The following is an 18,821-nucleotide window of genomic DNA, read 5'->3' on the forward strand; positions in this document are numbered from 1 at the left end:
AGAGAGAGAGAGAGAGAGAGAAAGAGAGAGAGAGAGAGAGAGAGAGAGAACTAGCTTCAAATAAGGAGGCTGATGATGGAATTTCAATGGTATTTCTGCACCGTGACGTCAACACGCTAAACACCGAACCACCGGGCCACGATATTGAAAATACCTACATCTTTATTTTGGTTTTTGTCAAACAAACAGCAGTGAAATGTGAAACGCAAAGGCATTTTCCCCTCAAGGGGATGAATCAGTGCTGCTTGAAAAATGCATTCATTAAATGAATCAAAATAAAATAAATACACATGGCTCGTGTGGGTGCAAGTGATTACCTCTATTTTGATCTTCACATCCTCACGTGTTGCTATTAGTTCATCCAGTGTCTTCTGAGCGTTCTCCATGTGGCTGCAATACTGGCCATAAATTAATAAACTGAGAACAGAAAATCAAAATCCAGACACAATTAAAATTAAGAATTCAGGCGGTGGCATAAAATGATGTCTAAGATGAATATCCTCTTCATAAAACCATTTTACCCCTCAAACAGTAATAATGTGCAGGCCTATCCTTTTTTAAAAATCGGACTTTTTTTATCCAAGGGTTTATGTTGTAAAATTCACTTAAACTTTGTCGGTAATCTTGATGGATGCTTTTGGGTGTAATATTGGCATGTCTATGCCTGAATCTAAAGTCAACTCACATCACCAAATTGATACCTTGCAACCTTTAATATCAGGTACTTTTCAACCACTACACTGATCAAGGCTACTTTTGGTATTTTTTTGGTATCTTTATAATTGTTGCAAAACACAAAATGTTAACTGACCCCAAAAATAGAATGCTGCTTTACCGTCTCTACATTAAACGTGTAAATATGTCTTTGAGGAAGCCCTCAGACAAGACAGACAGCCCAGTGTAGACTCTAAACCAATTAGGACAATGTGCTACACATTAATTTTAAGATTTATAACAAAATGTGAGAGGTGAGCCGAGGAGCAATCTTCCACAATGAGGGAAGATGTGAATAAATGTATTAACATTTGGATGAAATTGTGAATACCATGAATAAGTAATGACTACATTTGAATCCCAGGGCAATATTTGAAGGTGTCTCACCAATAAAATGTAATGACTGAGGGCCAAGAAAAAAGATGGTGCTTGATTCCATTGCTATGATGAGTTGCTCTTATCAGGAAACTAAGGAGGGGAAAATGTGTTCATTTTGAGCAGTGAAGATATGAAGGCTATGTTCATTAGATATCATAATGTAAACCTGACATAAATGTAGCAATTCAACCATAGGGGGTGGGTGGGTTGACAATCCAACATGGGCGTTTCCCAAAGCACGTGACACATTCTTCTCGCTCACTGAGTACAACATAGGCCGCAAGCAAGGATTGCAGTGTGCTTAAGAGAGTTGGCACCCTGGCATGATAGTCTAACATGGGGAACCTTGAAGTCAAATCAAGCCTCTCAAAGATCTGCGGGGGAGACGAGAGCAGTGTGACACTTGCGTGGATGGCACTGAGGGTTGGGAATTTACAATCGCAAACTCAGTTAAAATGGCAAGTTCTAACCAACCATCATGAAAACATTCTACCACTGCATGGATTGGATTTTTCATTGGATTTTCCTTTATTAGTCTCGCAGTGGAGAAATTTACACTTCACGGCAGCAGTTATGAAAGGAATGAAAGTAGAAAAACAAAATACATGAGCTGCTGGAAAGGCAGCCACTCTCGCGACGCCGTCTTGAAGTAAAAAAACAAACAAACAACTAAATAATAAATAAGATGACAACACAAAGACACAGAGAGCACTTTTTGTACAGTTCCACATGAAAGAGGAGAGGATCAAAGCGTCTCTTCACCAGTGGATCAGGGACATCATGATGAGGACACTAATTGTAATTTGGCGCTTCAGTAATAAAGTGCCGACTCTGATTCAAAATGCAATCGATGCATAAAATAAGCGAGCCAATTGCGAGAGCCACTCGTCATCGTCATGGTAACAAATGTTGCATTTTCAGTGGGATTTTATTATATATATTTTTCAATGCTTACTTTTAGTTCAGTTTTATTATTATTATTATTATTAGTAGTAGTAGTAGTATTATTGTTGTTGTTGTTGTTGCTGTTGTTGTTGTTATTATTATTAAGCATATTGGTGTACTTTTAGTCGAATATCAGAACTTCTGCAATATAGCATACGAGCTAGCGAGTGTGACATCAGCGTCGAAGAGTGAGCCTCGACTTGTGGAGGCGACTCTACTCTTTCCATAACTTGCTCCAATGTCAAGCTTGAGTGATGACAGTATAAACTCTGCCCTGGATAAGAAAACTTTTCTTTCCACCCCAAAAAGTACATTTGAACACGAGAAATCCCACTCTATCCAATTAGCATGCCAATAAAAGAAACCGGCAAATTGGGAAACTGGAGGTGATGTGTAACACTGCTGTCACCTCATTTTATTAGTTAATGGCGTGTCTCCGCAGCGTGACTCCCACCCGCCATGAGTCCCCATCAAACGTTTGTTTGATTAAGACCTGTTCTGCGGTGAAGGAGGCAGCTCCCCTCAGCTGCCCCCCCTCCATGACAACTTTGTTGAAAAGTATTCTTAAGTGTGGGGGGTTCAAAAATAACTTGGGAAATTGTAATGATGGGAAATTTAATAAATTGATTTGGGGCAACGGTACTGTATATTCCATTTATCAAGTACATGTGTTTATTGAAAGCAACAAGCAGTAAAATGTATTGCAGAATACAATTTGGCGTGACCTAATAAAGAATAAGAATCATATTTAAAGTATGTTGAACACATAATGAATCCGAATGTACAGGCTACCCTTGTATTGTCAAAAACAAGCAAGCAAGATAAACAAGGACATGACACATACATATTGAAAAACAATGGTGAAAATTACAGAGCAGAGATAAGGTAATCATTGGTGGAATACAACACTATGGTGGTTGTGCAGTTGGTGCACCATTTTTAAAGTGACCAGTAGCAGTATTTGTAGAGCAACTTCAAGTGTGCAATTGTCCAGAAAGTCCTTGGGCGCTTTATCGTGTCTGGTGTTGTCATTCAATGACAATTGTTCAAATATGTACAGAGCTGGAGCTACAATGATCATTGCCTCGACAGCGGTGTGAAAAAAACACAGTCTTTATAGATTTGGGCTACTGTTCAAGGAGTTCATGGCCAAAGGGAAGAAGCAGTTTGAGTGTCTGCTGCTTTTGCAGCACATGGATCGTCACGCTTGCCTGAGGAGCGTAGCCGGAAAATGTGGTGGGCAGGATGTAGGTGGTCCAATAGGATTTCGGAGCTGCAAATTGGCCGTTAAAAAGGGCAATTTTGATTATTTGCTCATTTTTTGGGACTGCCACTTGTGGATTACATCAAGTCTTAAAATTAAAATCAGTCAAAGGCTGGTAACACAATGCCTTTGGGTAATTCAGAAAACTATTACTGCCTGATCAGCAAAACAAAGACCGCTAAGTAACAATTGGAAACAAACCTCTTTTACTTCTCGGTAAGAACTGTCTAAGGTGACTGGTTAAAATGTGAATGGTTAAAAAGTACCTTATTTAGTATTTTGGTTACATTCGCATAGTTACATCTCCCTTACCATAGTGGAGAACGCAACAACAACAGTAAGGACATATTTTTTTAAATTTCACAAACAATTTGTACATAAAAGTGGAGATTATATGGATCATACTCCAGAGCTAAAAATGAAACACTTGGGTATGTTGTGTTTGTTTTAATATTTTGTATGTTTCATCATCATGTTCTGTTTCATCTGTATGTTCTGAATGAATACAAATGCTCACAATGCAACCTAAACTCACCTGGAACTCTGAGCTGCAATTTATATTGCTTGGCCAATGTAAAAAAAAATAATAAGCAGCTGTTGCTTTGTACACAATATTGAACTAATTAAAAAAAACAATAGTGCATCTCAAGTTTATTGCAACAAATGGATATGCCAACAACCATTAATGCTTTGTGCAGTGTGAGAAAAAAAACAATGGAAAACAACAAAAACAAAAAATATAGATTTAAAATGTAATGACAGTGGTGTCAGAAGCTTGGTACTTCCACCGATGTGTGCCAGAGGGCTAATGAGCACATTGCAGCATTCAGCCACTTCTTGGCTCAGGCATCCATAATTAGTCAATCACACACGCTCCACTTGACACCAACTCCGGGCACAGCATACACAGTAGGAGGTAACCGCTCATCAATTCTATTTCTATGTTTTCACAGTCTATAAAAGAAAGAAACATTCACATTGTCTGTAAATTCCTATAAGCCTCCAGCTAATTCACTTTTGTTGTTTCTTTTTGCAACGTACCAAAAATGTCAAATTCCTGTAGCCTTTGAGGTTTTTTTTTTCTAAAACGAATACCTTATACGTTGATATAAGGCAGCAGTAATACTTTATGCAATTTATTCCAGTCAGTCAGGTAAATGTTGGTAAAGCAATACTTCAGATAAAAATGTGTCTTAAGTGTTGCTAAGTAAAAAATATAGTCTTAGACATCAGACTAGATTATAAAAGTGATTATTCAATTTTCATCAATTTTCCTTGTCTGATATCAATAGAATTCTGATATTGGGTGGCATTGTGGATAACTGTGAAGACGGTGGCCTCACAGTGAAGAGGTGCGCGATTCCAAATCCAGCCTTCTGTGTGAAGTTTACATGTTTTCCCTGAGCCGTCAGTTTTTTCGAGGTACTCAGGTTTCCTCACATATTCGAAAAAACATACATGGCAGGCTCATAGAAAACTCTCAAATGCTCCTACGTGTGATTGTAAACACGGATGGTTGTTCATCTGTGTGCCTTGCAATTGGCTGGTAACCAATTCAGTGTGTACCACAACTACTGCCCCAAGACAGCTCGGATAGGCTCCAGCACACCCTGCAACCCTTGTGAAGATAAGCGAATCAAAATATGAATGGGTGGATGACAATTCAATTCAGTGATTTAAAACATAAATGGATACTGTAATGTTATGAGTTTTAGTTGTTTTTTTTCCCTTCATTGAATGTCTGTTGGGTGCAAATTATATGCAGAATGATTGTGTTTTGGTATTTGTGGGCCAAACTGGTCCCTAATGTTCGATAATAATAGTGGGGCACACTGTAGTATAGAGTTGCATAAGGTCGTAAAATCCTTTGCAAGTGCACTCAAAGTCGAGGAGCGCCGCTGAAGAAATCTTGCAGCAAACTAAAAGCGACAAGCTGTAGTGACAGCTAATACTCTCTGACACATGGCATTGGGGCACTCTCACCTCCATTCAACTCGTGTGACACACAGGAAATGAAGTAATTGGTGCCGAAATGCTCATATGAAGAGCCTCATTGGGTGGCCATGATGAGGCACTGCAAGAATATCAAGGAGCCGGGTGACTTTGGACTCAGGGAATGTCGCAGATGAGGATATCAAGATGAGAGGGCGCTAAGGTGGCCATTGACTTTCGAGGGCTGCCTCTTTGCCCGCGTTTCCATTCATGCTTTTTAAGAATCGAGCTGCAGTCGTGATAAACCGGTGACATTTTCACCATGGCATTCAGCTCAATGACAAATGATAAAAAAAGGGCTTTTCATCTTTCGTGCCAACACGGGAGAAAAATGATTCAAGCACATTGTTGTAAAGGTCACCGGGACTTACAAGCATAGATAACCAAATTAATTAGCCGGCGAGGTCCTCAGAAACATCACCAGGATGTCTGATGAGGGAGTTCAAATCCCTCGGTCACTGTTGTTTGTGGCCTCTGAGAGACAAGACAGTGGCGGTGCCAAAATTAGGCCCGTTCACGTGTCAATCACATGCATTGAGTCAAAGCTTGTGACGCAGAAAATCTGCAAATCTAATGAACTCCTTTCTCAAAATAAACCTCAGTCACATTTTGAAGAATGTCACTAAATGTAAATATGAACAATGTCATCAGCCATTTTGTGTTTGAATAGAAGCTGAATAAGAATATTTGTCTCTAAGAAAGGAGTCAAGTTTTGTTTAAAAGAAGGATATTGAAGAATTCAACAAACGCCCGCATGATTAATTTAGTGGAAATGTTCAAAACAAAACATAACCTCAACCAGACAGAAATATGTGTAATACATATTTTTAACGATCCTGTTGGGTAGATTAGCCGTGCAAAATAATGGATCTGTATGACTTAAGATTCCAGAAACATTTTGCTGAGCCTCAGGGGGAGATGAGCAGTAAGGAGTGGTGTGAGGCGCACAGTAAATCTGTGCAGTAATGGGTCAGACTGAGTTTAGGTATGTTTGCAGATTTATATGAATTGGTGAGAATAAAAAGAACGATAATATAATTTTTCGGCATTGTGGGCATGATTGGTCCATTTGTTTTGCCACCATTCAAAGTGCATTTTCTCATGCTCTTTAAATGCCATACACAAACGACAATGACAGTTCATCGACAGGGCAGAAGTAGATGTTGATTTGCTTGTAGCCCTGCCCATTTCCCCAGCATCCGACCATTCCCTGCCAACCAAATGTAGCGTACTTCCATTCATGGTCATTCAACACAACAGCCAGCTTGTAATCACACGTCATAACACCTTTGACATCTCATAAACTAAAGTTTGTTATCGTACCTGTTCCAACGGCTGCCACATTAGATTACAGAGAATAGACAGCAGAATGATAGGTGACTTTGTTGGCAAGATAATACTCTAGTGAGACAGGGTTGATATGTCTCCATGTTAAAAAGTAGAGTGCAGCATTGCCCTTCCTTTGCAAAGCCATGTCTGATTACCCAAATAAATGACATATAATTGGAAAACAGGTTTGTGTTTGCCACCTTGCAAAGAATGTGGTACGCAACGTGTGAAAGCATGAAAAGAACATGAAACAACTTTCATGGGAGGAAAAAAAGACATAGAGCTTGCTCTCACTGTAATGACTGAATCATTGAAGGGAAATGGCATATCCACTCCCACTGTGGAATCATGACTGGGGGTAGAACTGATCATCACCTACAACACAATTACCTTGGAAGCGGCTACACACAGTGCAAAAGACAGGAATCCCCTCACAACTGCAAATTATCAACTCAGACTGGATTTCGGGAACATGTGCAAGAGCTCGATCCAACGGAAAGAAAACGCTGCTCCCAGACTCCGACCACAACTATCCCAGTTAACTTGAAGTCCATTCGTCAGCTGTAAATGACTGTGTCGAACTGAATCCTCAGTACTACATGCCAAATAGAAATTAAATCAAATGAGGAGAAGGAGCCACGGAGTGACGCATGGTGAAATGTAATATTGTTATGCAAAAATGTACTTCCTGTTTTATCAAGGGTTCTCCCTCAGTCCAAAAGCATGCTACAGTCGCTGAATTGAACCATCTGCTGGTAATTGTCTGAATATCCCACTTTGGGGTGTCCAAATCAAATGTATAATAGGCATGAACCAAACTATGTATTTAAACAAATGTAATTCTAATCTGCATTCTTTCAGAAACACAGCATTAGCACAAGAAGAAATCAAACGTTGACATACCGTTCCTTGAAGTCAAGGAAGATTTTTCCCAAACCGTTTCCTCCGGTGACCATGTTGAGGTCAATGGCACGAAGGAGGGCAAAATGTACTTTGATAACATCCTGAGGAAAAAAATACAAAATAAAAATAAATATCTGCACAAGTGCTCTGTTCTCAAAGTTGCAGACTACTTGGGAAACAACATTAATACATTTATGGCCACATGCACAAGTTCGACCCCAAACGCCACGTGAGTACCCGGGGATATGTTTTTTTTTTTTTAAACAACCCACTCATGAATGGACTGAGCAAATCTGCTGTGATGTCATCAAAGTGATAATTTGAAGATAAATTTTTTACATGTTGATATTTATCTGTTTCTTACTTTAAGAATTCATTGACGATGCTCATTGTGATAAAATAGGAACTTGATACGATGATTAATATTTGTTGTTTCAGACCTGTGTATAAAACAAGCCTCCCAATCCCGCATTAATAACTAGCAAATAAAAATGTTCTGTCAAAACAACACTAATTGGATTATACAGAACATTTCCAGAAAAAAAGGAAGAACGTTGAATTGTGGAGGCTTAACGTTGTATGCGCAAAGCATCCTTCACCAGGCGCACAACAGAAGGAAGAACGTGTAGCTCCAGGCACTGACCTCGAGGTTGACGAAGATGGCCTCCATGTCTTGTTGACTCACAATTTGCCTCAGTGGAATCATGTAGTTCTTTAGTGGGGAAAAACAAGTCGTGAAAGGCATACCCATGCATCATATATTCAGAAAGAGCACTTTATTTCATCCAAAAGGGAACCTGCTCATCATATACTTTTTGTGCTGTGACATTCCATCATCATATGAACAACTCGATCAACAACAACGTGCTGAAGGCTTTATTAAACCCAACTCAATTAAGCTTAATGAGTCCTATGATCATACAGAGACTGTTTAATCTAATTTAGTCTTGTGCTGGTGTGATGCAGGAAACTCAGGATACACATTTTGTTTAATGAAATTAGTTGGGGCTCATGATTTGTTTCTTAACCGCACCTCACAAATGAAAGCTGTCCACGTGAAAAGTGATGTCTTAGCAAAGCTGATTTTCACTTATTAAAGTGAGGGAAGGGACTTCTGAATGGTTGTGTTTACTAGAGGGGTTGGGACAGTGGAGGTAACCCACGGTAAGACATAGTTACAGTTTCTCACATGGCGGCCCATGATTTATTCAATTTTTTTTCATAATGGCGTTGTAGTTGGAAACTGTCAACAAGGGCCTTGTTTTTTTGTTGTTTTTGTCTTTTGTATTGACACATGATATGTGTCCAGTTGTTGTTACATTATGTGGACCCGATGTTGATGTTTTCAGTCTTTTTTTTCGGCCTTGACAGTTGTCAAAGAATACAAATCTGCACTTGGTGGTTTTCCCCTCTTGGCAGCACGCACATAGAAGCACTGATTTTGATGGAAAAGAATGTCACTACTATTTGACTGTCGGTGCTGGACAACTCTGGGGCATTTGTGTTTTTTTTGTGATTGTAATGGGCATTTTCCACAGACTTGTTTAGATTAGCAGAGATGGCAGCACTGTTGTCTGCACTGGAGCGGTTGGAGGGATGGCTTGTGGAGCCGAAAATGATGAGGGGAGCAAAGGTATATTTGGAACTGAGAGTTGCTGCTTTGAATTGAAGCGTATTTACAGGGAACAGGAGATGTGAACCAATCTCTTATTTTGTGCCAATGGACAGCGACTTGTTTACTTTCAAAGTTAGCATGAAGCAGACGTGCAAATTTTGAGCATGACCTCTTTGATCAACTGGTGAAAGGACACTTTCCTCTTTGATCTAGAACTGCTCCAAACAGCAAAATGTATGAGGGAAAAGTGGTTAAAATTGCATGGCTGTTTGTGTTTTTATGATATGTGTTGTGTTCATTATATTATTTCATGCTATCTGTTTTATGAAGCTCCTTGTTCCAGCTGCAGATACTGTGATATTAATCAAGATGTATTTCATTGTATTGTATTGCGTTGGATTGGATTATTTATCACTTTCTGTGACAATTGTGCTCCTGACATGAGATGGTATTTTCGGGGGCCAGGAAGAGGCACAGGAACCCGCCCAAAAAGAAAAAGAATCTGAACAAATATGGAAATCGGTACACAAAATGTCCTCACTTACCTTCTCAATGTCTTCTAGAGTCTTGTAATACTTGGCCTCAGTTTCTTGAATCTCGACTAAGCAGCAATTCCTCTTGTCATCTTCTGTCATGCCCATTTTCTAGAATGCACAGAAGTAAATCACAAGTCAGAGTAAGTTTACTGTGAGTAAAAGACTGTTTGAGAGCCACCTCCAACTGATCTGATCATGCAACATGGCAGGGGGTGCTGTGGTTTAAAAAAAAAAACATAACTGCAAGATCCCCCAAATCACAACTGCAACATCACACATTTAAAAAGGAATACATTATACAGTATAAAATATAATCTAAAATAGTATTATGCCCACAGTAAGTTTCAATAAAGTTTTAAAGTAGAACCATACCATGTCCCTATTGTATTGAAACGTCATACTTCATGTTTTTCCATCCAAACATTCCAAAGGGTAATTGTGTTATGTGAAATATCCATCGATTAGTCGCAATGCATTATGGGTTAACCACATGGCATTGCGCATGGGTCGGAGGTATGTTTTGTCAGACGAGTCGTCATCCTATGGTCATTTTAACTGGTTCTCATGTGTTGCATTTCTTCGTTGTACACACATTCGAAAGCAATGACTGAAAGTTTGATTGTATTTAGAAGTATACTTCGGAGAAAGTTTTTGTCAAGTGTTGTCCCTGAGACTTGCTAGCTCGGAGCACTGTGTATAAACGGAGCGATGCCGCTAAATTAGTTCGAACAAGCTAATTAGCATGCAAAAGGATTGCCAAAATGCATTGTTTGTAATTGTCACACTTAACGCTGCATTTATGTCTGTTGTTTGACACTGGACACTATTCTGTTGGTTGACAATACGCTAATTCATATTTTAAATCTGTTTCGAGTTTCACTCAACATTTTTAATCGAACTGATGTCACATTTGTTTACTGTGCGCTGTTCAGACGACTGAAATAAAGGAGCAAGACGCTCACTTTCTGGCTCAAGAAACTGAGTATGCATGCTGTTAAGCTGCGTAAACATATCAAATGCATTGAGCACGTAGTGATAAGAGTACACACATTCTCTCATAAAATGTCATGCAAATGATTACCCAAACACCCGCCAATCTCCCCAACCAAAAACATCGAAAACTATCATATATATATATTCTCAAACCCGCTATGAAGGCGCAATAAAAGGTCGAATCAATTTTTGAGATAATATGAGCATGCTTATCTACCATGCATAAGGTATTGTGGCATCCCTTGATGTCACATTTGCTCCCATGGGTACGGGGCAGCTGCCCCGTGCATCTGATTAACACACTAATTGGCAAGTCATCCTTTTGGGACGCTTTTGTTGTTGGTGTTGTTTTTTTTTTATAATATAGTAATGATAGAGTCTGTGGGCGAGGATGGGGGGTGATGGGTTCACTTTGAAGCCAGGAGTGATCATAAGCACAGCGGCACTCACCTGCATGTATCTGATCTGCAGCATGAGAAAGGCAAAATATCGGTCACAGATATCAAAACACGTGCAAAAGAATCACAAGGCACAGGAGGAACTTGGATCACTTACACCAATACAGATAACATGTATCGCGAATTTTGCCTTTTTATGTATAATTGTCCAGAGATTTACAAAAATACTATCAGTATTCCTCACATGGACTTGGAATGCTCTGACAGTTCATTAGTAAGCATTTCTCTGTGTGACACACTGTTAAAAGTCTTAAATGTTTAAATTGGCCAAGATGGTGCCGACGCCTGTGGCTGTCTCTGTGAAGCGCTACTAGTATTATCCACAAATTCATTGTGTGTACACAAATTCCTTGTGTGTACTACTTGGCCAATAAAGATGATTCTGATTCTGACTTACTTGCATTGTTTTCTTCAAAAACAGGATTTAGTCGTCATCTTTGAATGTGTTTTAATTTTTGGTTATTCAGTCAATATATTAAGAGTGAGGTTGTCAGTGTATATGAAAAGTGGCATCTTATTTATTAGGTTACCATTGTGATATTATTTATTAGGATACCATCGTGATTCTGATGGTTTCACAAAAAATATGAAGATAGGCCAACTGATAATTTCCCCTCAATCCCATGTGGTTTGGGTTCATGCCTTATGGTGGGAGACTGGTTTGCATGTCGGCCTCATAGTGGAGAGATGCACGGTTCAATTCTGGCTCCGACTTTCTTGTGTGGAGTCTGCATGTTCTCCCCATGACTGCGTGCATTTTCTCTGGGTACTTTGGTTGACTACCACATTCTAAAACATTCATGCCTGGCTCACCACCGTTTTATACACTTTTTATTTCATCCTAGCTAAAACCCTTCGATCACACATCACACCTGACATTTTTCTCCAGCCGTTCCAGCCTACCTGGACACACTTCTTCACCTCTTTTCCACACTCTCCATTGCTCTGGACAGGTGTAAGTATGTGTACATTTATATTTGGATGTGTGTGCCTTGCGATTGGCTGGCAAGCAAAACAGGGTGTCCCCCACCTTGTGCTCAAAGACATTTGTGATAGGGTGCAGCAAACCCTCACCATGGGTTGTCGTACTTCCACCTTGATGATGTCCTCATAGATATCATCGCCATCGTCCTCACACGGGACGCAGTCGTAGATGTCATCCTCACCCAGGTCGTGCTCGCTGGATTGAAATAAAAACAACACAAGTTGGATAAATGACCTATCAGGACCTCTTTATTAAGGTTGCATTCGTCTTAATGCACACTGGGCTCATGTTTTTTAGTCACACGGCCAATATGAAGTGAATGAAAGTTTTCAGTGTGCTAGAGTATTGGGCCAAAGACAAAGAAGAAACACATGTATTGAGTGATTGGCATTATACATACACTGTGTATTGGAAAAACGGTAGGTTGAGCAGAAGCTCTCTATGTTGCAGTGGGGGCAATATACATCCTGCTTTTACTGGCTATGTGAAAACAGGTGAAAAAGACATGATAAAACTGATTTAAAATCCAATATTACGCTTTGTCTTCACACTCATACTGGGGCCTTTTTGAAGTTTTTAATTGAGTTTTTTTTTTCGTTCGCTCAAAATAACGAGCTTCCACTCGCTTTGTTGAAGAAATTAAGCTGCTATTGAGTACTGAGAAGGAAGCGTGGGAGGACGACAAGCCACCAAGGCTGTCTTGACCATGTCTTTTCTGGAATGAGACCACCATCCACAGAGACTCTTGTGTGACGTCGAGGGCCAGTGCGAGGAAACAAGAGGAAAATGAGATCTCATAATAAATGGATTATCAAAGAAAAGTCCTGTTCAGGGAAGCAGAGCAGATCTTTGATGTTTACTCAGAGTTAGAATTGTGTTTATTGGCCAAGTATGTAGAAAACAGAAGGAACTTGACTCCAGTAGAACACAATGCTGTATCCTCATTAAAAAAAGAACATGACAAATAAGTATGGAAGAAAAATCAGTGGTAGAAAAAAATATGATAACAGTAAACCATAAAATCAGTGATCCATTTTAAAGTGACAAGACATTGTATTTGTAGTCCAAAAAGTGTGCAATTAGACTGATGTCCTTGAGCGCCTCAGTTCTAACATAGGAGCTATAAATCTTCTTCTTTTCCTTTCGGCTTTTCCCTTCAGGGGTCACCACAGCGAATCAGTGTCCTCCATCTAACCCGGTTTTGTGCATTCTCTTCTCTCACACCAGCTACCTTCATGTCATCTTTGACAAAATCCATTAACCTCCTCTTTGGTCTTCCTCACGGTCTCCTGCCTGGCAGTTCAAGGCTCAGCATCCTTCTTCCGATATTGTCAGTCTCTCTCCTCTGGACATGTCCAAACCATCTCAGTCTGGCCTCTCTGACTTTCTCTCCAAAGCCTCTAATATGAGTTGTCCCTCTGATATACTCATTCCAGATCCTACCCAACCTGGTCACTCCCAAAGAAAACCTCAACATCTTCAGCTCTGCCACCTCCAGCTCTGCTTCCTGTCTTTTCTTCAGTGGCACTGTTTCCAGTCCAAACATCATGGCTGGTTTCAAAACCGTTTTATACACTTTTTCTTTAATCCTAGCTAAAACACTTCGATCACACATCACACCTGACATTTTTCTCCAGCCGTTCCAGCCTGCCTGGACACGGCTCTTCACCTCTTTTCCACACTCTCCATTGCTCTGGACAGTTGACCCCAAGTACTAACATAAGAGCTATAAATACTGCAGGTATATAGTAGGATCTCTTAAGTTTTCGTCAGAGGTCTCCAAATCTCCAATTCCCCCAAACAATCTTCTTGAATACCAGCTAACCTTGCTGTTGGACAGTTTGCCTGGATGGAAAGATGACTTGTAAAGCCGATGATGAGAAAGGAAGGAGTGTCAGCACACAGCACCGATGGGTATTTGAAACTCAAATTCACGGCTTGGAATTGAAGCAGACTTACATGGGACGGAGAAGCCAATCTATTTTAGTCAAAGAACGCTGCAACTTCTTGTTTGCTTTCAAACTGAGCTTGTAACAGACGTGTGCACGTTTTTAATATGCCGTGGTTGTTCCGTTGGTGAAAGGACAGTTTGATTTTCTCCCCTTTCTTCTATCACTGCTTAAACCAACAATGTCTATTGCATGGTTATGTCTTATTGTATGTGTTGTATTGGTTTGACATTTTATGTCAACTGTTCTGTTGATGGCGACCTCCTCTCACTTATGTTTAAGTGGGGAAAAATAATGTCAACATAAATTGTTAATACACTCCTCCCGAGAGCTGATTCGAATCTATGTTGTATGGAGACGCGCAAACTTGTGATACATGTCAAATGCAATTTTCACTGAGAACAATTTTCACACACAGCTATCATTCCAAACACGCTGCATGCATGTATGCATGCGCTTGCTGCATTTGATGACACTGAGATATGCATGAGCATTTGTATGCATCACAGTGCATCAGTAAGGCACAGGAAAGGAATGAAAACATGAGCACTCATGAATTAGGTTACATTTTCTTTCTGATTACCACTGTGACAAGCCAGTGTCACAGTGACAGCGGTGTCCAGGGAGTTTGCACGCAATCAGCAAAGTACCTCATTGGCTTCAATAGCACAGTTAGCATTTCCTGATGTGGGGATGCGATCATGACTCACCAATATCATTGTTACTGAGAAAAATTCCCCTGAGAGTAAAAAAATACAGATTTTCAATAGGAGGCAGGTCTGCATTGAAAAAAAATATTTTGGTAGGTAGGATTTCAACTGGAAAAGCAACTGAATAATCAAACATTTCTGAATATGAAATATAATTATTGAATAACATTTCACTCAATAATGAATAACCAATTGTTTATAGCTCAAAATGAATTTTCTCTTTCAAATATATTAGCATGATTTTGGCCTATTAAAAGACGCAACATTAGAAAGAACCACAGTAGCGATTTGGGCATCTTAGACAGCACATTTTTCCAAGTTTGGTTTGTTTAAAAAAACATCATGAGACACTCCAGCTGTTTCTGGCTTTTTTTTTTTCACTTTTTAAAGTGCTTTTGAAAAGTAGACAGACGGCAGTTGCCACCCTATATGGGACATGGTAAGGAATTAGGAATAAGGAACGCTGGCAACAGTCGACACACACACATATATATATATATATATATATATATATATATATATATATATATATATATATATATATATATATACAGTAAAGTCTCATTATATCGATATCGGATATATCGATAGTCCCGGTTATATTGATACTACTTCTATGCACGCACGGAGAAAATTACATGCGAACAGGGTCGGATATATCGATAGTCCCGGTTATATCGATATTTTTTCGGACTCCCTTGAATATCGATATAACGAGACTTTACTGTAAAAATTATATATATATATATATATATATAATTTTTTTTATGGTGGCAATAGTTGATGATGGAAAATAAACAGGGCACTAACTACACAGTCAACCACCACGCTATCGTGCATTCCCTGGATCAACTTGAAAATAGAAGCACACCAAGGAGCTGATCTACGTTTATTTCACAATTTGGAAAGATTTTTTTTGAAGTTGGTCTTTTCACCATGGGGGGTGGCTTCTTACTGTCTGTCACGCAGAGCATGAATACATTTTCATGAAGGCGGACACCCATAAAGTGTGTACCCAGGGCAGGAAAAAAACATCATCCCCAATCATTTTTTATTTCTAATCCATGTACTCAAATTATTTGACAACTCATTTTACCTTGAATGTTTACGTTGGGTTCTTTTTATTGGGGACGGGGCTCTATTTTGTACAGTGTTACATCATCCATCATCCCTCGACTGTTGTGGAGCTTATGCGTTCAATGAATATCAAAGAGCACAAATGCCAGAGGATCCTACACCCTGATAACATCACAGTGATAGTAACAGTTAAAATAATGCCTTACACATACATGTACAAAACACAAAGGGGTTATGTTTGCTTCAGTGGAAATCTAAATGCAATTTTTGACGTAAAGAAACTCCATTGTTGACTGTGCCAAACACAGCCCCATTTCATGCTTTGTCAAATCCAGAATGGAGTCATTCCAAAGTAGCTGTGCGTCCAGCAATTTGAAGAGTTGATATCACAAAAATAAGAGGAATAAGCATGGTCCGGATTTTTCTCGACAAATCTACTATTAAATGTAATAACTGACATTGACTGTATTTGTGAGGTTTCCCTCATAACCTGTTGGCCCAATTTTCACTTGACACAATTGTTTCTGACATTTTATTTGAAACCTCTTCTAAACATGTAAATGAGTTAAGAATAAACTGGAGGCGACACTGCCGATGAAATATATCTCTCATGTCCTTTATCTGAAAATTCATTGATGGCGTGGAAAACAAAACATTGAGCAACCGTTCAATTACCTGGAGGTCTACAATCAAACTTGGCTGTGAAGAGCAAATCTAATTCGTTTGAAAAAGTTTGTTTCCCTTGCTTTGTTTAATTACAACACAATCTGCTCGATCTGTCATCATTCTTCATCTTAACATTGAGGTAAATGATGCCACTGAGTTTCTACGACAATATTACGTGCAAGCTGTTTTCATTTAATGATGCCATATGCCTGGAGTTGTCATGTTTTCTCCTTTAAAGGCTCTTGAGGAGTATTATGTCAGGGAAATGGATGATTATTACACAGAAAGAGCATCATTATCTTCTATCTTATTTTTTACAGTTTAGTCATGTATTTATTTTAAACCATGCTGCAATATTTCAGACAAATTAAAATGTCTTTGAATGCAGGGTTACAAAAAGCATGGCTCGTGTGCCATACATGTCTTAGTGTGTTCTCTGTGTGTGTGTCTTAGTGTGTTCTGATAAATCACTTATGTGTGCGCTCATTGATGAAACAGAATGCGTACACGGTCTTCCGAAAAGGTCACGAGCATCCACAAAGCAGAGCTGCATAATTAGGTCCAAACATACCACATCTTTCGTGTGTGACCACAGTTCACATGTCACTGAAATGCGAAAAATATACTGTATTCACTTCCTTTTGATAAGTTTACATGACTCTGAAGCGACCATGGGAGAGATGTTTTTGTTGTTTCTGTGTACTTTTCATTGAAACTGAAGTAGATTCACATCTGGCTTTGCACCATCCTGTCATTTTGTATTTACTCATTTTCTATATATATATATATATATATATATATATATATATATATATATATATATATATATATATATATATATATATATATATATATTGCCTTAAGCCCCACAATGGCCTTCCACAGTTTTATATATTTGTATTTCTTCACTTATATCACTTGAGGTTTAACTGCTATTTCTCACTCCACACTCTCTATGCAGATTTGTGTCACGTTAACTGTGCCTTGGCCGCTTTTTTTGTCTTCTCGAGAGACAGAACACACATTTGCTCCTGTAGAGCGTCACACTCACACATCCAGTGCGTGTATATCTTCCCCTCGCATGTTTCCATTTCCTTTTGTGCCTCTCTCCTCCCAGTATCGCCATATGATGAATGGCACCTATCTTGCAGCGAGTAACTAATTATTCTCCATTAATTTGAGTCGTCATTATGGGAAACATTGTCAAATTGGAACAGGCCACACGTCTCACTTTCACACCCGGAAATCCCACATATCCACATCATAAAAAGCAGTCACTCCGGATGCCACAGAATAATGCTGGTGTCACTATGACAACGGGCAGAGTGTAAGTGAGATTGTTCATTTCATTAGAGGTTGAAGGTGCCTAAAAAATGAATTACATAGCACATCGCTGCATTCCATTCGTCAGTATTCATCTTAATAATAAAGTCAGTTTAAACCAGTTTGACGATGTTTGCTCATAAAATATGAATACAAATTAGTTGTATTCTCTGGAAGCATTTAGAATTTGACCAGCATTTAGGCCGCAAGGGTTGGGCATGCGGTGGTCATACGGTATGGTTTGCACGTCGGCTTCACACTGCAGAGGTGCAGGGTTTGATTACAACACGAGCTTTCCTGCGTGATGTTTGCATGCTCTCATGGGTTTTCTTCGGGTATTCCAGTTTCCTTCCACATTCCAAAATCATGGGAGCCAGGCTGATTGAATACTCTTTTTGTCCCTAGATGTGAGGTGGAGCATGACTGGTTGTTCGTCCTCTATGTTCCCGTTAATAGGCTGGCAACCAGTTCAGACTGTCTCCCACCTACTGCCCGAAGACGGCCCAGATAGGCTCCAGCCAACCGCAACCCGTCCCCCAACACCCACGACCCTCGTGAGGATAAAGCAATTTGGAAAATGGATGGATGGATATATTCAACAAATTTGTCTGTGCATGTGCAGGAATGATCGAGTGTTAACTTACTCTGCCAGCTCCTCAAGGCTCCGGTACACATCATCCTCATTCAAGGCTGTGTCTTCTGTGGGAAAAGGTCTGAAATACAAACTTAGTGTCAGAGGCTAAAATACACTTTATACACAAAAAAAAAAAACAACAACAACAAGAAAGTGTTTGTGGCACTTTTCAAGCATGATTGTCACACCCCTGTGTATCATATATTTCGGAGTAGATGTCATGAGTCATTTTCAAAACGTGTCAGCCCACCGCTTGTGACAGATAAATAAAAAAACACATTGCCACAGCTAACTTGGAAATGGATGTGAATAGCAGAAGCATCATTTTTCTCGACTGATGGATAGGTGTA

The 18,821-nt window shown here is 39.4% G+C and overlaps 1 protein-coding gene across 8 annotated transcripts in view; it reads right to left on the reverse strand.

Annotated features, from left to right (window-relative positions):
• The window catches only part of vav2 (vav guanine nucleotide exchange factor 2), a 159,258-nt gene that overhangs the window by 19,370 nt on the left and 121,067 nt on the right, over positions 1–18,821 (reverse strand). For 6 of the 8 annotated variants that reach the window (XM_089020351.1, XM_089020354.1, XM_089020350.1 and 3 more), the window contains exons 4-10: positions 18,482–18,550; positions 12,202–12,307; positions 11,120–11,134; positions 9,686–9,784; positions 8,169–8,237; positions 7,526–7,626; positions 318–417 (exon numbers count right to left, since the gene is read on the reverse strand). In XM_089020351.1, coding sequence (XP_088876477.1) covers positions 318–417; positions 7,526–7,626; positions 8,169–8,237; positions 9,686–9,784; positions 11,120–11,134; positions 12,202–12,307; positions 18,482–18,550 — 559 coding nt within the window. The remainder of the gene's footprint in view (positions 1–317; positions 418–7,525; positions 7,627–8,168; positions 8,238–9,685; positions 9,785–11,119; positions 11,135–12,201; positions 12,308–18,481; positions 18,551–18,821) is intronic. The other 2 variants (XM_089020352.1, XM_089020355.1) reach the window with 1 other exon arrangement.

Source organism: Hippocampus bargibanti, linkage group LG18 (assembly GCF_051943395.1).
Source record: "Hippocampus bargibanti isolate YZ-2025 linkage group LG18, ASM5194339v1, whole genome shotgun sequence".
In the NCBI taxonomy this organism is placed as follows: domain Eukaryota; kingdom Metazoa; phylum Chordata; class Actinopteri; order Syngnathiformes; family Syngnathidae; genus Hippocampus; species Hippocampus bargibanti.